A 23,670-nucleotide genomic window follows, 5' to 3' on the forward strand; every position below is an offset into this window, starting at 1 on the left:
GGGGGTCTGATTTTTGTTATTTAGGGATAACTATGTGATACAATTTTTTGACAAAATGTCACGTGACCTCAATTACCTTTGACCTCAAATATAGATATTTCTTCATAACTCAGTAATCACAAGGGCTACACCCTTCATATTTGGTATGATGGGACACCTAATGATGACGCATCCTGTACCTCATTAATTATGCATGTATCTAATTTTGGGCCAGTCAATAGAGCTGGAAGTCTGATTTTCGGTATATAGGGATAACTATGAGATACAATTTTTTTGACAAAATATTATGTGACCTGGCTGACCTTTGAACCCAAATATACATATATGGCCATAACTCAATAACCACAAGTGCTACACCCTTCACATTTGGTATGATGGGAGACCGTATGGTGCCATATCCTGTACCTTATTAATTATGCACATATCTAATTCTGGGCAAGCCAATAGAGCTAGAGGTCTGATTTTGGTATATAGGGATAACTATGGGATACAATTTTTTTGACAAAATGTCACATGACTTCGATGACCTTTGAGCTCGATTTCACAAATACTACTGTAGCCTTTCATCTTTTTGCATATTTATTTCTGTATTGCGCCTGTGCAGACAGAAAGATGGTAAACATTTGCAGAATTACTTAATCGCCTCAGAGTTGGCCAATATACACAAGAAGATATAAACCTACTTCAGCAAAAGGCTGATGAATTTTCTGGTCAAGCAGATCAATGTGAAAATGCAATTCACTTGTATACTACAAATTTAAATGTTGAAAAACACAATGAAGCAATTTTCACTAGAGTGCTGACAGAGAAATTATGGTGGCTCACGTGCATTCCCATGCAGTAAATGGCGCTTACTCACTTTACTACCGTAAAATTCCCAATTGAGGCCGCACCTCTAATTGAAGCCGCACCCTGACTTTGAAACATTGTCTTGGCTCATTGTTTGCCCATTTTGGGTTTTTGAATTGTACCATATAGAAGCCGCACCCGTCTCTGAGCCCATCATGAAACAATGCATGCTGAAATTCACACCAGCTGGCTTGCGTCGCGTCATTGACTTGTGCTAATGATTGACAGGTGTCTTTCTTACAGAAAAAATACCCAATAAAAAGTTCCTTTTTAACACTACTACCATTGTGCATTTTGTCATTGATAGTAACAAAAGTACAAACAATGCCCCATGTATCGGCACGTTTGTGTGTATGTTTGAACACGGCCGAAGTTTTTGTCAGTGTGGTAAACACCGCCATAGTCAATTACCTGATGCAACAATTTTGAAGCAACGGTGTTTGTGTACAAGTTAAAATAGTTGAGAGATTGAGATACCATGTTTAAAATACGTAGTTTTCATTCAATACCCACGTACCCTTACCGATGCCTGACGTACAACAACACCACCACCTGCATCGTATTGACATAATGAACTGCCTGTACTGTGGCTGCTGAATGACCATGGTGGGTGCATATAAGCTTGTACACGTTCCGTTTTGATCATGAGAAAATAAAATTTGACCACAAAACAGTTCACAAAAACATGCCAGTAAAGTTACCAAAGGTCATTCACTTGCCTTTATTGCACTATCCGAGTATGAGCCACCGGTTCGGCAACACAAGACAGCTGTAAATCAAGGGGACCCATCTGCCATGGACGCTTAATTTATGCTAATTTTATGCACGAGTTTTTTCAAAACCATTTGATCTTCTATCGCTTTCAAAATCGACATACACGTCCAAAGAAATTGATTGTACAATCTCTGAATACAGAAGTGACATTTTTGTTAAATTTCAGCATCCAAAAACCCTTAACTTGAAACAAAGACATCATGCATGCTACCGCAGTGCTGGTCAACATGGCCGACCTTAGTGAGACTATTCTATTTAGGGGACGGGGGTCAGCAGGGTCAGTTAATCAAGAAAGTACTGGAAAAACGTGTCATTTTCCTTACAATGCTGTCAAGGGTACTCCAGTTTCCCATTGTTTTAACATCTTTTAATATTTTCCTTATTATCTAAAAGGAATTTTACCAAGTTTAACGACCAAATATACTCTCCTAACGTTTCTATATTGGAGTAACACTAGGGTAGGGGCATTTTATGTGGGTAATTTATTCACGCAGAATTCATTGGTACTAATTTGCATAACAATAGCGATTGCCCCTGCAATGCTTGGTGAGCATTGAGAAAAATATCGAAACACAGGAAATGTACGTAATTGAAGCCACGCCGGGACTTCAGTGGGTGATCCCAGGGGTCCCTCAAAAATGTTTCTAATACAAGCCGCGGCTTCAATTGGGAATTTTACGGTAGTCGCCAAATAATAAACTGCCACATACTCCATCAGGATAGATTGGTGTTAATATATGCAACTTGTTTTTGTATTAATGCGCAAAATCATGCAGTATATACAATTAAATGTATCTAACACAAATCTTGTGTATCCCGTATCCCAACCCCATGCCTCCAAGTGAATTACTGCTTACCAACAACCAACTACTTCAACTGACCTCACACTTGAGGAGCTTCAGTGTCATTGACGCTATTTTATAATATATGAGCTTCTAGGAATAACACAACCTTCAAGGTCATCAAGGAATATCAACCATTATTATCAAAATATCACTGTTATTCAGATCAGCTGTGAAGATTACAATCCTTCTGTTGCTAAGCAACTTGTCCATCCCTTTCTCTTGTCACAACTCTCTTTATTCATTTACCATACATTACATTTTTAATCATTGTATCATAAGATACTGTGTATGTTCATCATGGAAGCATTAACATTGAAACACAGAACAGTTCTCTTCTTCCACTGTGAATTAGCAAAACAGACATGTTTCGAACAAATCGCTTGTCCTTCATCAGTGTCCACACTTGATCTGACAGAAAGATCCAAATGCAGGCATTTAAACAGCTGGAGGTGTGAACAAACTTGAGGTGTGAAAACGTTTCATTGTCACAGAAAATGTGTTAAGTGTGGACATTGAACTGTCCACTGACTCTCAGGATGTCACCATAGATGGATGGGATCTCATATTTTCCAACATTGGCGTTGAGTGGTGGATTGTTTACATTAATGTACGTGGATTGTCAGTCAAAGTCATTGATAAAGAACAACATGTGGACAAAAGAAGATTATTAGAGGCCATGTACATTAATGTATACATCAAGGTGACTTTGTGACAATACAGACCCTTCATATGGCAGTAGAATTAGGTCATACATTGTGACAATACAGACCTTCATATGGCAGTAGAATTAGGTCATGGCTAAGTGTGTGTGGTTATAAATGAAAACTAGAGACAAGTTGGGAGGTTGATTTAACATATCTATTTTCTACATTTTTTCTATAGATGGTAGTATTCAAGTACATTGAAGACAAAGACGTTTTTCAAAAATTTTATGCCAAGATGTTGGCAAAGAGGCTGGTGCAACATAATTCAGCCAGTGATGATGCTGAAGCCAGTATGATTTCCAAATTGAAGGTAAGATCATTGTGGTATTATTTCAAAATTAAATAATTGAAGTTTGTAGCTTTATTGTCAGTGACGATGAGATTGTCAAATAGATGGTTGTCTATCATCATCTTATATCTGTAGTCCTGTAGTCTGTTGTTATCTATCAACTTTTGGCATTCAAAGCTTCTTGAAAACCACCAGTCCTATTCATCAGATCCACAATTCTTTCTGTAAAGTGCAGGTGATACATTGAAATTTAACAATTGATATTTTTCCGCTGATGATATACCTGATTCAGTCGCATACTGCTCATCCTAGAAGTGTTGAAAGTTTCTCTGCTTGTGAGTAGTGATGGTATCAGCCCTTCTTGTGCATAAATACCTGTAAGAAAAGAATTAAACAGTAGGAGTGTAAAATCTGTTTTAAACTTTAACTTGACGAATGCTAATTTCAGTTACGATCAAAGTGTTGACAAGGATTGTTTTGTTGGTGACTAGGTCTCAGTTTTGTGCACTCTGTAGAATACTCTATGCTGTAGCATCTGTTTCAAAAACTTTAAAAATTTTAAATATTTGACAAAGGTTATCAAAATACATACCATAAGTGAATCTTTCTTGTAGTTGCCTAGACGATAGCAAGAGATGCCGATCCATGCCTATAGTGTAAAATATACAGGTTGCCAGATCTTGTTGTGGAGCTAATCAGGTATCATCAATTATTCATGTGCATGAAGGAATAGCCCACCCAAAATTTAATCAGCTGTATACAGGTTTATATTTATGTTATAAAAGCATTTATCGTTACTTTTTGCACAGAAACAGCGATTTGTTGAAGTTATCTATGAAAATAAATATCAAAATCAGGCAATATGGAGACTTTTTAGCCGACTGTGCATGGCCATACTGTCTACTTCCTCTGCAAAGTACGCTGGGTGCAATGCTGGATAATGACATAAAGTTTTCAGGTTTGGTGCATTAGCTAGGGAGTCTGATCTAGGGAGGCTCATAATCAGCTTAGATATAAACATATGCCTGCCTGTAAGTATTACGGATTTATCGTGCTCGAGATTTCGATAAGGCATTCTGCATGATTCAAAACCCGAAGTGAAAACACTGCCTCTAAAAATTGGTGGTGGTAAAGATTTGCACTGACAAAAGTTTTCAAAATTATAAGTACAGTGCATGTTTTTACATATGCTAAGACCGTTTCCAAGAGAATGACTTTATAATCAAATAAGGATTAGGAAAAGACTTCAACGATGATACTGTACCACAAAATTATGCCGGAAAGCAAATACATTGGTGAAAAGGCCTAGGAGGACATCAAGGACGATTATGGGAGAGACTTTCCGTAAAAGAACAGAGGTTTATTGTTTAAAATATTTATGATTTTACAAATGCTGGAGAGCTTTATTGTGATCATCTTTCTTGCAAAAAGTTTTCTTATTATTCTTGTTATTTTGATGGCATCGCATTGGTATTTAAAACATAATAAAGTTTGCTTTAAAGGTCTGGTGAAATGCCCATGTTGCAAAATCACAGAAATACAGTTGATGGTCTATAAAACAGTTACATTCATTTCTTTTTTCGTTTAGCACGCGTGATTATGAAATATGGCAAAAGAAAAATGCAATGTGGGCGTGTCCCCCGAGCCTCTCCAGTCGACTTTTTTCGGCTTTCCGAAGTTTGCCCGACGCCGTATCTCATAACGGGAAGTAAAGTATTTCACACCTCCGTAAGCTCCCTACGGGGGGTAACTTCTAGGGTTTCCGCTTACATGATCAGGACAGTGTCCTCCTTCACTATGGGAGAACGTTGTTCTTTTGGTGGCTGTGACAGCGGCAAAAACATGAACGGCTCAACTGTAAACTTTTTCAAGTTCACGTCAAGTGTTGAGTGTTTGAACCATAATGTGCTTATCTCTGCTGGTTCGTACGATCGGCCACGGTCCCTCGGCTGAGCCTGCCTCGCTACACAGAAGGTTGGGACCGCAATGCAAATCAACAGCATGAACACCAACACTGAACGTTGTGACTGCCATTAAAATGCACTTGTCTACAACACGGAACGTCGGGACCGCAATGCAAATCGACAGTAACTTAAAACGTAAATGGGACCGTGATTAAAATGCACTACAACCACAACACGGAAGGTTGGGACCACGATGCAAATCAGCTGCATGAACAGCAACACTGAATGTTGAGACTACCATTAAAACGAACAACAACACGGAACGTAGAGATCGCGATACAAATCATGGAGGTAGAGTCCTCCTTGATACAAATCGACAGCAACACGGAACGCGTCGTTGGGACGGCAATTAAATTGAAGAACAACGGGGAATACCGGACCACGAGGACCGCAATGCAAATCGACCGCAACATGGAATGTTTAAGACCGTGATTAAAATGCACAACAAAGAATATCTAGACCGCAATGTAAATCAACTGCAACACCGAACCTTGTTGCCTCGATTAAAATGTGTATGTCTGCTATGTATAGCAAAAGTTTCAATTCTCGCGAGCGAGCGTTCCTATGCCCGCTGTACACTGGACAAAATGACGTCAAATTTATCGCGAGGCTCGATTGCGTGTGTCTAAGTTTCAATTCTCGCGAGAGCCATTTATGCATGCTGTACACTAGACTAAATGACGTCAAATCTCTCGCGAGACTTTGCTCGATTGCAAATACGTACGACGGAAAGAACGCAATAATACGGAAGTAGACACAGTTTTTGCGAATCGCCGAGAGAGAAGCGCAGATTAAACAAAAGACTAAAAAACCCATCTTTTTTCTTTATTTTACCATATTTTTTAAACATCACTTCGCCGCTGTGGCAAATTAGGATCGATTTTTTTCTCCACTTCGGATTTTGATTCGAATTGGCAAATGTGGCAAATGGGCAGCGCTAACAGTGTTTTGTTAGCGGATACCGGGCAGAGATAAGGCGGCGTTGGACTGATTTTTAATGTAAATGAACACATCTGTGACGTCACAGGCGGCCAACCATTATCCCCGCTATGGGCGTGACCTGAGTGTCGCAAAATGACCCCATGAAAGCCGCGCATAGAAATATCAAAAAAATTAACACTTGCGCGTACTTTTAGGTTGCAATTCTGTTGCGAGTGTAATAGTATTGACCCCCTGGAAGATATTCAGTCACACGAACGGGACCATTTCACCAGACCTTTAATAATCAATTGAAATCAGAACGTTTTATAATTGCTCAGTCATGTCTACGTTCCCTCGTTTTATTTCCCATATTCTATCGATGTGTCCGTGTATTCGTAGGAAATACCATGTTCAAAATCCTGGAGTTTGGAATCTCTGAATTCCGGTTCAAAAAAAAAAATAATCGCAATCATACCAATCCATAATCCAATGACAGTAGGTTGGAATTCGCAAGACAATAGTTGTAAACATAGACACAAAACAGCACAGAACAGACAGTAAATAGACGGTACACAAACAAAGTCATATTCATGAAAGAAAGATATATGGACCTCTGGCCAGAAGACCAGAAGTGATGTCAGGTGTTTCGAAAATAGTAAGCGCATCCTGCCCCACATGTGGCACCCGCCATATATCAATCTGTAAGTCAGATAGGTAGTGGTCACTAACTAAGGCCCAATGTCACCGATGCCATCAGTGATCATTTGTCGAAGAGAGATATTGTATTTATCTACCAGCTTGCGATACCTGCCAAAAAAGCGTTTGAATGTAGAGACAAGTCTTGCTCTGGTGTAACCTAAGTCCTTGATTTAATAGTTTGTAAGAGAGATGGCCATGTCTCTCTACAAAATCACCATATGAACTGCATGCTGTAGCATATCGAATAAGCTGGGAAATGTATACCCCATAAGCTGGTGAGAGTGGAATATTACTTATGAGGTGTGGAAAATTGATGATACTAAAGTTAAAATCATCTCTCTTGTCATATAGCCTAGTAGAAAGGTGACCATTAGAGTCAAATTCAAGTAAATGTCCAGATATGAAGCAGAAAAGGCCGTTTCTGTAGTTTGTTTAATCTCTAATTCTGGAGGATAAATCATAGCGTGATATTTACTGAATTCAGAGTTATTCATAGAAATAACATCGTCTATGTATCTATATGTTAGATTGAAAGTTCGAGCTACAGAGACCTTTTTCTTTTTAATTAAGTTCTGGATAAATTCTGCCTCATATGAGAACTGAAATAAGTCTGCAAGCAAGGGAGCACAGTTAGTGCCCATAGGAATTCCTATACACTGTTGGAAAATGTGCCCTCCAAATTCTACAAATATGTTGTCGATGAGGAAACCAAGCATACTGATAATGTCTTTCTCGGTATAAAACACTTTAGCATTAGTTGTATTTTTAACAAATTATGTAGAATTATACCCTAATACCACATATTGTAATGGCGTGAACCATTTTTGTAGAAAAATGCTTGGTTGATGATGTTTTTCAAGCGTTCTTTCAATTTATTATGTGGTATTGTGGTATACAATGAGGAAAAATCGAAAGTTTTAATAGATGATTTTTTGAAACCGATAAGTTATAAGGTTGAAGGCATAGTGCATAGGGCAATAGCTCAATACAAACGTACGGTAGATCAAACCCCTAGCGACACCCCAAACTTCCTCAACCAAACACAAAAACTCTACGTCATCACAGGTAAAGCCTCTCTGAGGAATTCCAATAGGTGGCGCTTCCAGATCACTAAAATGGCGTCATACACATCAGTTTATAAAACATTAATTTCTAGGAGAATAAACAGCACAATTTTAGCTCGCTGTCAGCGACGCGGAGCTTATCAAATAGGTTGATTTTCCGTCATCGTCCATCGTCGTCGTCGTCGTCGTTCGTCTCCGTCGTCGTCCGTCAACAATTGCCTTCTCCTCTGAAACTGCAAGTCCAAATGCTTTGAAATTTTATATGCAGTTCACTTAGGGTAACCTCACTTCAGTTTGTCCAAATCGTGGTGAAATTTGCATATTTGTATTTTTGGGGCTTTTTTTAGTGTTTTTGGTAAAAAAAATCTTCTTCTCTGAAAGCGCTTGTCCGATTGCTTTAAATTTGATATTAGTTTACTTAGGGTGACTTCAATTGGATTTGTTCAAATCGTGGTGAAATTTGCATATTTGTATTTTGAAGGCTATTTTTGTCATTTTTGGTCAAAAAATCTTTAAAATATTCTTCAAAACTGCACGTCAGATGGCCTAGCTATTTGGTACATAGGTCCCTAGGGAAGATATATTTCAGATTTGTTCAAATTGTGGAGAAATATGCAAATTTGCATGTTTAAGGCAATTTTTGCCATTTTTGGTCAAAAAATGTGTATTTCCAAAAGTACTCATCTGATAGCTTTGCAATTTTGTATATACGTTCTACAGATCATCTTAATGATATTTTTGATATTATGATGAAATCTGCAATTTTGTATTTTGGGGCAATTTTTGCCATTTTGGTCAAAAATGTGTTCCTCAAAAAGTACTGGTCTGAAAGCTTTGAAATTTTGTATACAGGTTCCTACAGATCACCTTAATGATATATATTGAATTTCTGATGAAATCTGTAATTTTGTATTTTTGGGGCAATTTTTGCCATTTTGGTCAAAAAATGTGTATTTCCAAAACTACTCATCTGATAGCTTTGCAATTTTGTATACACGTTCCTACAGATCACCTTAATGAAATTATGATGAAATCTGCAATTTTGTAATTTTGGGCAATTTTTGCCATTCTTGGTCAAAAAATGTGTTTCTTAAAAAGTACTGGTCTGACAGCTTTGAAATTCGGTATACAGGTTCCTACAGATGAGCTAAGTAATATATATGGAATTTCTGATGAAATCTTTAATTTTCTATTTTTGGGGCAATTTTAGCCATTTTTGGTCAAAAAATGTGTTTCTCAAAAAGTACTCATCTGATAGCTTTGAAATTTGGTATACAGGTTTCTATAGATGAACTAAATGATATTTATTGAAATTATGATGAAATCTGCAATTTTGAATTTTTGGGGCAATTTTAGCCATTTTTGGTCAAAACATATGTTTCTCAAAAAGTACTGGTCTAAAAGCTTTGAAATTTGGTATACAGGTTTCTATGGATGAACTAAATTTGATCTTTTGAAATTATGATGAAATCTGCAATTTTTTTTGGGGGGGGGCAATTGTTGCCATTTTTGGTCAGAAAATTTATTCTCAAAAAACTACTCATCAGATAGCTTTGGTTGACATGTTCTTAGGGATGATCCGATGTGATATATTCAAAGTATGATGAAATCTTCAATTGTGTTTTTTTGCAGCTATTTTAGCCACTTTTTTCTGGCCACTGCATTGAGCTATCAAAGATTTCCACCTTCTTCATCAACATGTGTCAAAAATAGTTATTCTCTACATAAACACAGCGGAGCTATATCGGCCGCTAGGTCGCTTGTTTATCTTTTCATCATAAATGTTACAAAAATAATCTTCTTCAACTTTTAAAGGTAGGTTGATATTTGGTGTTGTACTATCCTTTAAGGTGGAGCTGCATGTTGCCAACACAGTTTTTTTCAAAGCGATATTTCTCATCAAAAATGACAAGGAAACCCCATCATACTATGTATTTTCTAAAAGCAGAGACTCTAAAGTTTAGTATGGTAGCAGTAGTTTACTCAAAGAATAAAGTGGGTGTATATTTGGGGTAAAAAAACTCAATTTTGGTATTAATAATACAATTAATTTATAATAAGTAAAAAACTTGATACTGTTTCCTGAAATGTGATATTTCACTTAAAACAAGAGTATATGTAGAAAAAACAACTTTTTAAGACTGACACTCAAAAAGTGATTAAAAACATGATTAGCAAAACTAAAATGGCTCTTATCCAAAATGTAAGAATTTTATTGTCAAACAAAATAGTCGTTTTGAGCATTTTAAGAACATAATGTGAAAATTTTCGAAAAAATTTGACCCAGTCAGAGTGGAGTTAAATTCTTTCGAAATCTTAAAATTTGGAAAAAGGAAGCCTGGTAATTGTATGATTTGCATACATTTGCATAATTTAACACTTCTTTATCACGCAACTTATGACTGCTTGACAAGCTGAAAGGTGAACCCAACCAATATTTTAATCTTGGGTTAACAAATTAATGAAAATTGAACGAATATTTGCAAAAAAGTTATTTTTGATCAAAATACGCTGTGTTGGGTGCAGCATCATCTTAAGTAGCTACTGTCGGCATGTGTAGGCGCAGTAGGGAGTGACTCAGCAAACTGTGCCATTTTATTTTGACATGCTCCATGATTTATTGATGCAAGTACATCACCATGGATGTAATGATGTTACTTAATGCATTTTAGTCCGTACGCAGCATTTCCTGTGAACTCTTCTATATTAAATACAGTGGTTATGAGATGTATTTAGGGTTTCGAGACCATGGGTCCGAAACCCTCTAGTAATCGTTCCGTTTTTTATTAGCTCCGCTGTCAGCGACGCGGAGCTTATCAAATAGGTTGATTTTCCGTCGTCGTCCGTCGTCGTCTGTCGTCGTCGTCGTCCGTCGTCCGTCGTCGTCCGTCAACAATTGCCTTCTCCTCTGAAACCGCAAGTCCAATTGCTTTGAAATTTTATATGCAGTTCACTTAAGGTGACCTCACTTCAGTTTGTTCAAATCGTGGTGAAATTTGCATATTTGTATTTTTGGGGCATTTTTTGGTGTTTTTGGTAAAAAAATCTTCTTCTCTGAAACCGCTTGTCCGATTGCTTTGAAATTTGATATGCAGTTTGCTTAGGGTGCCTTCAGTCAGATTTATTCAAATCGTGGCGAAATTTGCATATTTGTATTTTTAAGGCAATTTTTGTCATTTCTGGTAAAAAAATCTTTAAAAATCTTCTTCTTCAAAACTGCCAGTCAGATAGCTTTGATATTTGGTACATAGGTCCCTAGGGATGATCTATTTCAGATTTGTTCAAATTGTGCAGAAATATGCAAATTTGCATTTTTAAGGCAATTTTTGCCATTTTTGGTCAAAAAATTTATTTCTCAAAAAGTACTGGTCTGATAGTTTTGAAATTTGGTATACAGGTTTCTATCGATGAACTGAGTAATATGCATTGAATTTCTGATGAAATCTGTAATTTTGTATTTTTGGGGCAATTTTTTCCATTTTTGGTCAAAAAATGTGTATTTCCAAAACTACTCATCCGATAGCTTTGAAATTTGGTATACAGGTTCCTACAGATTAACTACATGATATTTATTGAAATTATGATGAAATCTACAATTTTGTAATTTTGGGGCAATTTTTACCAGTTTTGGTCAAAAAATGTGTATTTCCAAAATTACTCATCTGATAGCTTTGAAATTTGGTGTACAGGTTCCTACAGATGAACTAAATGATAATTATTGAAATTATGATGAAATCTGCAATTTTGTAATTTTGGGGCAATTTTTGCCATTTTTGGTCAAAACATGTGTTTCTCAAAAAGTACTGGTCTGATAGCTTTGAAATTTGGTATACAGGTTTCTACAGATGAGCTAAGTAATATATATTGAATTTCTGATGAAATCTGTAATTTTGTATTTTTGGGGCAATTTTTGCCATTTTTGGTCAAAAAATGTGTATATCAAAACTACTCATCTGATAGCTTTGAAATTTGGTATACAGGTTTCTATAGATGAAGTAAATGATATTTATTGAAATAATGATGAAATCTGCAATTTTGAATTTTTGGGGCAATTTTCCTATTTTGGTCAAAAAATGCGTTTCTCAAAAAGTACTTGTCTAACACCTTTGAAATTTGGTATACAGGTTCTATAGATGAACTAAATTTAATCTTTTGAAATTATGATGAAATCTGCAATTTTTACTTTTGGAGGCAATTGTTGCCATTTTTGGTCAAAAAATTTATTCTCAAAAACTACTCATCAGATAGCTTTGGTTGACATGTTCTGACAGATGATCCTATGTGATACATTCAAAGTATGATGAAATCTTCAATTGCGTATTTTTGCAGCTTATTTTAGCCACTTTTTTCTGGCCACTGCATCGAGCTATCAAAGATTTCCACCCTTCTTCATCAACATGTCTCAAAAATAGTTATTCTCTACATAAACACAGCGGAGCTATATCGGCCGCTAGGTCGCTTGTTATTATTATTATTAGGGTTTCGAGACCACGGGTCCGAAACCCTCTAGTAATCGTTCCGTTTTTTATTATTATTAGGGTTTCGAGACTTTCGTCTCGAAACCCTCTTGTAATCGTTATGTTTTTTATTATTATTATTATTGTTCCGCCACCTTTACATGCTTGCCATTCGAACACCGTTATACCAAATGACTTCCAATTTGGCACATAGGTAAAACTCAAAGACCATATTTTTTTATTTCGTTACCATGGCAACAGGTCACATGACCTGCCGTCAATCTTAAATTTTAACTTTTAAATGCCTCTCTTTTGCATAAATATTCATCTATCAAATTCCGTGAGGTCATTTTGTAGACCATATAGCCATGCTCCTGCATGCCAAAATTCAAGGTCACAGGCCTTGCCAATTTTGAGAAGAAGATTTTTAAAATATTATTTTTCATATTTTTCAGTGACCTTTGACCTGTCCCATACCTATGCAGCTAGGCTATGGCAATGGCTTATTCTGGCCTATATTAAAGTCGTAGACAGCCAGCGTCTATTGGACAATGACCAGTAGGGGACCAAATTGCATCCCACAATTTTGGGGACCGCACTTGACTTTTGACCTTGGCATCTTCCTGTAACTCATTTATTATGCGCATATCTAATTCTGAGTCAGCTAATAGAGCTAGAGATCTGATTTTTGCTTTAAAGGGATAACTTAGCAATACAATTTTTTTGACAAAATATCATGTGACCTCGATGACCTTTGACCTTGAATATACGTATATGTCCATAACTCAGTAACCACAAGTGCTACACCCTTCATATTTGGTATGATGGGAGACCTTATGACACCACATCCTGTACCTCATTAATTATGCGCATATCTAATTCTGAGCCAGCCAATAGAGCTAGAGGTCTGATTTTTGGTATATAGGGATAACTTAGCAATACAATTTTTTTGACAAAATGTCATGTGACCTCGATGACCTTTGACCTTGAATATACGTATATGTCCATAACTCAGTAACCACAAGTGCTACATGCTTCATATTTGGTATGATGGGAGACCTTATGACACCACATCCTGTACCTCATTAATTATGCATATATCTAATTCTGAGCCGGCAAATAAAGCTAGAGGTCTGATTTTTGGTATGTAAGGATAACTTACCAATACAATTTTTTCCACAAAATGTCATGTGACCTCGATGACCTTTGACCTTGAATATACGTATATGTCCATAACTAAGTAACCACAAGTGCTACATCCGTCATATTTGGTATGATGTTAGACCATATGACACCACATCCTGTACTTCATTAATTATGCGCATAATCTAATTTTTCTTTTGCTCTAATGCTGCCACTTGTGTCGAAACCCGGTAATCGCTGCTTGCAGCTATATTTATTATTATTATTATTATTCTTTTTTCTTCTTCTTCTTCTTCTTCTTCTAAATGCAACTGCCACGCGAACACTGTTGCACCTAGAGACTTCAAATATGGCACATAGGTAAAACTCCTCACAAGTAATTTTTTGATCACATGACCATAACAATGGGTCACGTGACCTGGCAGTCATATTGAAATTGAACTTTCAACTTGGCTTAATTTGCATAAAAATAAACCAATCAAAATTCTGTCGGACATTTTTGTAGACCATAGGGCTAGGCTCCTTCATGCCAAATTTCAAGGTCATAGGCCCTGCTGATTTTGAGAAGAAGATTTTTAAACTATTATTTTTCACATTTTTCAGTGACCTTTGACCTCCCCTGTAGATTTACAAATGCCCATTACAGGCTAGTCAATAGAGCTAGGAGTCTGGTTCTTTTTCGACATAGACGATCATTGGCTGTTAATGTTCACCGAAATATTTTGGGTCAGGTCACGTGACCTTGACCTCATTAATTATGCGCATATCTAATTCTAGGCTAACCAATAGGGCTAGAGATCCGAATTTTGGTACACATGGACTACTATGGGACAGAAATCTATTGCAAATATGTCACGTGACCAGACCTCATTAATTATGTGCATATCTAATTCTAGGCTAACCAATAGGGCTAGAGATCCGAATTTTGGTACACAGGGACTACTATGGGATAGAAATCTATTGCAAATATGTCACGTGACCAGACCTCATTAATTTTGCGCATATCTATTCTAGGCTAACCAATAGGGCTAGAGATCGGAATTTTGGTACACAGGGACTACTATGTGATAGAAATCTATTGCAAATATGTCAAGTGACCAGACCTTATTAATTATGCGCATATATAATTCTAGGCTAACCAATAGGGCTAGAGATCGGAATTTGGTACACAGGAACTACTATGGGATAGAAATCTATTGCAAATATGTCACGTGACCAGACCTCATTAATTATGCGCATATCTAATCTAGGCTAACCAATAGGGCTAGAGATCCGAATTTTGGTACACAGGGAGTACTTTGGGATAGAAATCAATTGTCAATATGTCACATGACAAGACCTCATTAATTATGCACATATCTAATTCTAGGCTAAGGTGATAGAGCTAGAGGTCTGATTTTTGGTATAAAGGGATAACTATGATATTGAATTCTTTTAACAAATGTCACATCACCTCGACTACTTTTGACCTCGATTTCACAAATACTACCATAGCCTCCCATCTTTTTGCGTATGTCTTTCTCTATTGCCCCTTTTGACCGACATGTCTCAAACCCGGTGATTGCTGCTTTGCAGCTATATTTATTGTTATTAGGGTTCGAGACCACGGGTCCGAAACCCTCTAGTAATCGTTCCGTTTTTTATTATTATTATTATTATTATTATTATTCTTTTTCTTCTTCTTCTTCTTCCGTCCTCTAAATGCAACTGCCACGCGAATACTGTTTCACCTAGAGACTTCAAATTTGGCACATAGGTAAAACTCCTCACAAGTAATTTTTTGATCGCATGACCATAACAATGGGTCACGTGACCTGGCAGCATATTGAAATTAAACTTTAACTTGGCTTAATTTGCATAAAAATAAACCAATCAAAATTCTGTCAGATATTTTGTAGACCATAGGGCTAGGCTCCTTCATGCCAAATTTCAAGGTCATAGGCCCTGCCGATTTTGAGAAGAAGATTTTTAAAGTATTATTTTTCACATTTTTCAGTGACCTTTGACCTCCCCTGTAGATTTACAAATGCCCATTACAGGCTAGTCAATAGAGCTAGGAGTCTGGTTCTTTTTCTACATAGACGATCATTAGCTGTTAATGTTCACCGAAATATTTTGGGTCAGGTCACGTGACCTTGACCTCATTAATTATGCGCATATCTAATTCTAGGCTAACCAATAGGGCTAGAGATCCGAATTTGGTACACATGGACTACTATGGGATAGAAATCTATTGCAAATATGTCACGTGACCAGACCTCATTAATTATGCGCATATCTAATTCAAGGCTAACCAATGGGGCTAGAGATCCGAATTTTGGTACACAGGGACTACTATGGGATAGAAATCTATTGCAAATATGTCACGTGACCAGACCTCATTTATTATGCGCATATCTAATTCTAGGCTAACCAATAGGGCTAGAGATCCGAATTTTGGTACACAGGGACTACTATGGGATAGAAATCTATTGCAAATATGTCACGTGACCAGACCTCATTAATTATGCGCATATCTAATTCTAGGCTAACCAATAGGGCTAGAGATCCGAATTTTGGTACACAGGGAGTACTATGGGATAGAAATCAATTGTCAATATGTCACATGACAAGACCTCATTAATTATGCACATATCTAATCTAGGCTAAAGTGATAGAGCTAGAGGTCTGATTTTTGGTATAAAGGGATAACTATGATATTGAATTCTTTTAACAAAATGTCACATCACCTCGACTACTTTTGACCTCGATTTCACAAATACTACCATAGCCTCCCATCTTTTTGCATATGTATTTCTCTATTGCCCCTGTTGACCGACATGTCTCGAAACCCGGTGATTGCTGCTTTGCAGCTATATTTCTTCTTCTTCTTCTTCTTCTTCTTCTTCTTCCGCCTCCTAATTGCAACTGCCACGCATACACTGTTGCACTTAGAGACTTCAAATTTGGCACATAGGTAAACCTATGCGTAAGTAATTTTTTGATCACATGACCATAACAATAAGTCACATGACCTGGCGGCCATATTGAATTAAACTTTCAAATTGACTTCATTTGCATAAAAATTAATCAATCAAAATTCTTTCGTAAATTTTTTTAGGCCATAGGCCTAGGCTCCTTCATGCCAAATATCAAGGTCATAAGCCCTGCCGATTTTGAGAAGAAGATTTTTAAAGTATTATTTTTCACATTTTTCAGTGACCTTTGACCTCCCCTATACCTATGCAGCTAAGCTATGGCTTATTCTGGCCTATGTTAAAGTCCGAGAGAGCCAGCGTCTATTGGACAATGACCAGTAGGGGACCAATTGCAGTCCACATTCTTGACCTTTGACCTTGGTATCTTCCTGCAACTCATTTATTATGCACATATCTAATTCTGGGCTTGCTAATAGAGCTAGAGGTCTGATTTTTGGCACATAGGGATAACTATGGGAGCAAAGTTTTTCAACAATATGTCACATGACCAGCCACTTCCTGTACCTCATTAATTATGCACATATCTAATTCTGGGCAAGCTAATAGAGCTAGAGGTCTGATTTTTGGTATATAGGGATAACTGAGGGATATAATTTTTTTGACAAAATGTCATGTGACCTCGATGACCTTTGACCTCAAATATACGTATTTGTCCATTACTGAGTAACCACAAGAGCTACACCCTTCATATTTGGTATGACGGGACACCTAATGATGACACATCCTGTACCTCATTTATTATGCACATATCTAATTCTGGGCAAGCCAATAGAGCTAGAGGTCTGATTTTTGGTATATAGGGATAACTAAGGGATACAATTTTTTCCGACAAAATGTCATGTGACCTCGATGACCTTTGACCCCTAATATACATATTTGTCCATAACTCAGTAACCACAAGAGCTACACCCTTCATATTTGGTATGATGGGACACCTAATGATGACACATCCTGTACCTCATTAATTATGCACATATCTGATTCTGGGTCAGCGGATAGAGCTAGAGGTCTGACTTTTGGTATATAGGGATAACTATGGGATACAATTTTTCCGACAAAATGTCATGTAACCTCGATGACCTTTGACCCCAAATATACATTTATGTCCACAACTCAGTATCGACAAGTGCTACACCCTTCATATTTGGTATGATGGGACACCTTATGACAACATATCCTCTACCTCATTAATTATGCACATATCTAATTTTGGGCAAGCCAATAGAGCTAGAGGTCTGATTTTTGTTATATAGAAATAACTATGGGACTCAATTCTTTTAACAAAATGTGACATCATACTACCATAGCCTTCCATGTTTTTGCATATATATTTCTCTATTGCCCCTGTGCACCTAGATGTCTCGAAACCCGGTTATTGCTGCTTTGCAGCTATATTTTAAGTTAATTTTACACAAAAAGTGTTGATCATATTGAACCAGGTTTGCACATTGACTTAAAAGACTTTGAATTGATAATCTCCATTTCAGCATTGTATTACAGTTTATGTCAATTATTCAGCAGTAACTGCACTGTATTTGTCATTTATCATGACCTGAAATTACTGTAAATCATAACCTGTAGATCAGCCTGGTATTGCATTGCAGGTCAGTCTGGTATTGCAATGCAGGTCAGTCTAGTATTGCATTGCAGGTCAGTCTGGTATTGCATTGCAGGTCAGTCTGGTATTGCATTGCAGGTCAGTTTGGTATTGCATTGCAGGTCAGTCTGGTATTGCAATGCAGGTCAGTTTGGTATTGCATTGCAGGTCAGTCTGGTATTGCATTGCAGGTCAGTCTGGTATTGCATTGCAGGTCAGTCTGGTATTGCATTGCAGGTCAGTCTGGTATTGCATTGCAGGTCAGTTGGTATTGCATTGCAGGTCAGTCTGGTATTGCATTGCAGGTCAGTCTGGTATTGCAATGCAGGTCAGTTTGGTATTGCAGGTCAGTTTGGTATTGCATTGCACATCAGCCGGTATTGCATTATTTGTCAATTTGTCAGTAGTAGTTTTGCTATTTGTGTCAACAAAAGTGGATTCATAGTAATGTTATGTTCTATTGCAGCAAGCGTGTGGCTTTGAGTACACATCCAAATTGCAACGTATGTTCCAGGACATTGGTGTCAGTAAAGATCTTAATGAACAATTTAAAGGCCACCTCAAAAATAGCAATGAACCATTGGATATAGATTTCACCATACAAGTCCTCAGCTCAGGATCATGGCCTTTCCAGCAGTCATGTACATTTGTACTTCCATCAGAGGTCAGTCTATACTGATGTAACTACATCTTTTGTCAGTCTTTTATGTTATCAGTATTACAATTAAAGTGTTTTGATACGGTACACTGAAAATAATGATAAAAGTTCACTGCATTTTCTCACTTTGCTTACTACTCCAGCCACCAGCTCCATTCTCATGGCTTTTGTCTTTTGGTTGCCATGACTTTGTATATCAATGCCTTATAAGTTATACAGTATAGATGTGGCCATGGCTTTGTGTATCAGTGCCCTATATAGATGTGGCCATGGCTTTGTGTATTAGTGCCCTATACTGTATAGATATCTTGAAAATCTTTCAGTAACTTCTTGGACAAATACATTTCTGCTAACTAACTTACCAGAGCAACCACTGTATAGAGGGGTTTAGGCCTGAGAGGGTTAGGACTGCCTTTTCCTTTTATTCAATCATTTTAAAGTAACTTTTTAAGGATTTTAGTGCCACTTTTCTTCAAATGGAACTATTTTTATGGCATTGATTTTTGGCATATGAGTTCCCTTCAAGTTAAGTCAGAATTGTCACCTAGTGGCAATACATGTCTGTAATATTGTTATCCATTATATGTAGTTAACTTTCGGCATAGTTAATCAAAACAGCTACGATGTTTGCATGTTTGTATGGCTAATAAGTAGGCTAACAAACTGCATCAAAATGGGCACCATTTTGTTTTCGGTCTTATCCATTTTGTCACCTTCTAAACTTTTCCACTTGTATTTGTGTGTTTTATAGTTTTCATTTTGATGTTGATATCATTCTCATTGACTTTGTGCATCTTTTGGCATGAACGGCTTCTTCAATTGACTGTGGGAGGATTGCCTTCACAGACAGTGTCAAGCTGTTACACAATATACAGGTGTTTTCACTCTTACTGTGGCAGACATACCTTTGTGTCTAGGAAATAAATGGCAGTTGGCTGTAGATTGTAGTTTGGTACATGAATTTATAGCAAGGCCCAACCCCTGTATGTATACACATGTGTATTATTATCCTCGGCACGTCACAATGCACTGACACGCTGTACGTGCTCTTGGAGGGCAGAAAAATGGCCCCACATTCTGTATGTGCTTGTACACGTATATTTGAGTACCATACTGCTGGTTATTTTTTCAGCACTGTTGTTGATTGTAGTTTTACCAAAATACCTTCTAAATTTCCTCTCTTTTTAGTCCCCACGGACACCGTCCGGGGGGACTAATAGGTTGGTCATGTCCGTGCGTGTGTGTGTCAGTGCGTCCATCCGTGCGTCCGTCCGTTCACGCAGATATCTCAGAGATGCCTGGAATGATTTCATTCAAACTTGGTACAAGGATTACTTCATATGTCATACATATGCACGTCAATTTGTTTTGTGATACAATCCAATATGGCCACCAGGCAGCCATTTTATTACGATTTTTTCATGTACAGAGCCATAACTCAGACATGTTGCAACCAATTTTATTCAAAGTTGGTACAAGGACATTGACCAATGTCATAGATATGCACGTCAATTTGTTTTGTGATACGATCCAATATGGCTGCCGTGCGGCCATTTTGTTACGATTTTTTCATGTACAGAGCCATAACTCAGACATTTATCAAGCGAATTTATTCAAAGTTGGTACAAGGACATTGACCTATGTCATACATATGCACGTCAATTTGTTTTGTGATACAATCCAATATGGCCGCCGTGCGGCCATTTTGTTACGATTTTTTCATGTACAGAGCCATAACTCAGATATGTATCAAGCAAATTTATTCAAAGTTGGTACAAGGACATTGACCTATGTCATACATATGCACGTCAATTTGTTTTGTGATACAATCCAATATGGCCGCCAGGCGGCCATTTTGTTACAATTTTTTCATGTACAGAGCGATAACTCAGGCATATCTCAACTGATTTTATTCAAAGTTGGTATAAGGACATTGACCCATGTCATACATATGCACGTCAATTTGTTTTGTGATACAATCCAATGTAGCCACCAGGCGGCAATTTTATTTGCTCACGTGTTTACATATGTCGCAGCGATGTCTGTCTGTCTGTGTGTCCGTGTGTCTGTCTGTCTGTCTGTCTGTCTGTCTGTCTGTTGGTCCGATATCTCAAAAACGGCTCATCAGATCAGAATCAAATCTGGTACATAGATTCAGTTAGCAAATGGCAAGAACTGATTAGTTTTTGGCGGGTGTGGCTTTCATACTTTTTGCTCATTTGCATAATTAATGATTTTAGAAAAAACGGATATACATTAAAAACGACTACACACAATTTGATGAGATTTGTTACAAATGTTGATCACACCAGGATATATCAGCAGTGGGAACCATTAAGGGGTGACATGAAAGATAAAAGCTAATTTGCATATTTAATGAACTTTCCTAACTAGGGATATATGTCTGATTTGACTTGATCAAAATTAACCAAACTTGGTATGTATATTAAAGATACTATGATTTAACATTATTGAAAGTCATTAAGCGTTTTAACTTCAGCTAATTCCTAATTTGCATATTTCATGAACTTTGTTAATTAGGGATATATATTTGAAATGACTGGACCAAAGTTGATGAAACTTGCTACATGTATTGAAGCCACTATGATACAATATTTTTGAAAGTCATTAAGCATTTTTTCTTCAGCCAATTCCGAATTTGCATATTTAATGAACTTTCCTAATTAGGGATATATATCTGAATTAACTTGAATGTAGTTGTTGAAACTTGCTGTATACATCAAAGATACTGTGATATCATATTATTGAAAGTCAAAAGACATTTTTACTCCAGCCAAAACCTAATTTGAATATTAAATGAATTTTCATAATTAGGGATATTTATCTGAATTGACTTGATCAAAATTGATGAAACTTGCTATGTACATTAAAGACACTATAATACAACATTATTGAAAGTCATTAAGCATTTTCTCTTCAGCCAATTCCTAATTTGCATATTTAATGATCTTTCCTAATTAGAGATATATATCTGAATTGACTTGACCAAAGTTGACAAAATTTGCTACACATATTACAGATACCATGATACAACATTATTGACAATCATTAAGCATTTTTACTTAAGCCAATTCCTAATTTACATATTTAATGAACTTTGCTTATTGGGGATATATACTGGGATTTACTTGATCAAAGTTGGCAAAACGTGCTATGTCATTGATGATTATACCAGGTACTAGGTTAAAACAATATCGAAAGTCATTTCACATTTTCATGTCAGCTAATTTATAATTTGCATATCTAATGAGCTTTCACAGCTCGGCATATATGGCTTGAAGGACTTGGCCAACAGTAATTACACTTGCTACGGTATATAAAGTGGTGATACAATAAGAGCAGTCAAATAACCTTAATATTTTATTTCAGCTAATTACATATTTGTATACTTCATGACCTTTTAGAATTAATCGATGGTGATTATTGTTCATTATGTTGATCATAATAATTTCAATGAAGTTGCAAACATGTGGCAACGGTTTAAATTTACACACAACTTCAATATATAATGAAACATGTGAGCATTTACAGTTCATATCTGGTATAAGGAGGGATGGACATTGAAATGAATACTCCGAGAGATCATGCGATCACTTTATTCTGATTTTATTTTAGGTGATTAAATATTAACAGGTTTGATTTCTAAAATAAGTATTTTCAGAAGCTTTTTGAAATAATCATAAGACAACAAATCGACACCACATTTCATTTTGGTCACCATAAAACGTGTAATCGACGCCGGGGGAATAGTCGTCCGTACCCTCCCATCCATCCGCGACAGCGCCGAGTTCATGAGACAACGAAATTTTGAAAAGGAAACTACAACTACCATCCAAGAACTGTGGAAAACTACGTTTTATAATGGAGACACAGCCTGCCTCGCTAAACTAAGGTCGAATAAGGAAAGGATTATTTGTAAGACAAAAGCTCTACAAAATTGGTGGACGACCCGGCCGTTGAGCATTGTGGTAAATGTCCAACGTCGTCCATTGAAATAACCACACTCGATAAATTTGGACATCTAGTAGGCGAATTTGCTGTTCTTTTAGAACTGTTTTGATTTTTTCCCGTTCTTTCCTGAAATGCGGCATTTCTAGGACGGCGTTTGGACAAAACGGTGCTTCATTATCAAGGCAAATACGACTCTGCAATCAAGACTCCCTGCAAGAGTGATGTACACTATGACGAGCCGAGGAAAACTCCGATAATAGATCCCGTGGAAGAAAAACTACTCGTTGGATTTCTGCATCGTTTACCCGTATACAAAGATGCGGATAGCTATTGCCACTGCCATGATATGCATTATGTTGAATCATTCAAAAACGCGCAGAATACAATGACAAACGCTTCGTTTTCGGACGAGAAACGTAATACCATGACGCATGAGATCTAAGGAGTGTCGATCGATCGCCTGGCAACGTCATCACGGTTTGTACAAATCCGAGGCGACGCCGCGCCGAACCTCTGCTCCAGTAAGACTTCGAAAAAGTCTATGTTCAAGACAAACCTATGGGGGAAATGAGTGGATGTATCGTATGGAAAGTAAACCGTAAAATTGGGTGAAAATAGTATACGTAAAGTCACCGTGCAGTCAATGTTTACATTATGTGGCGTGCACGTTCTATTTTTGGAGGTGTCAACCAGCTGTTTAATTTGCTACTTTTTGTTCACAAAGATACCATATTAGTTATGTTTTGCTCCGCCCAT

General features: G+C 37.0%; 1 protein-coding gene across 1 annotated transcript in view; it reads left to right on the plus strand.

Annotated features, from left to right (window-relative positions):
- The window catches only part of LOC139124775 (cullin-1-like), a 149,522-nt gene that overhangs the window by 20,610 nt on the left and 105,242 nt on the right, over positions 1-23,670 (plus strand). Inside the window, exons 4-5 of the mRNA XM_070690887.1 lie at positions 3,351-3,482; positions 18,751-18,948. Of these exons, the coding sequence (XP_070546988.1) occupies positions 3,351-3,482; positions 18,751-18,948 (330 nt within the window). The remainder of the gene's footprint in view (positions 1-3,350; positions 3,483-18,750; positions 18,949-23,670) is intronic.

This window comes from Ptychodera flava (assembly GCF_041260155.1).
Source record: "Ptychodera flava strain L36383 chromosome 23 unlocalized genomic scaffold, AS_Pfla_20210202 Scaffold_24__1_contigs__length_23054250_pilon, whole genome shotgun sequence".
NCBI lineage: Eukaryota > Metazoa > Hemichordata > Enteropneusta > Ptychoderidae > Ptychodera > Ptychodera flava.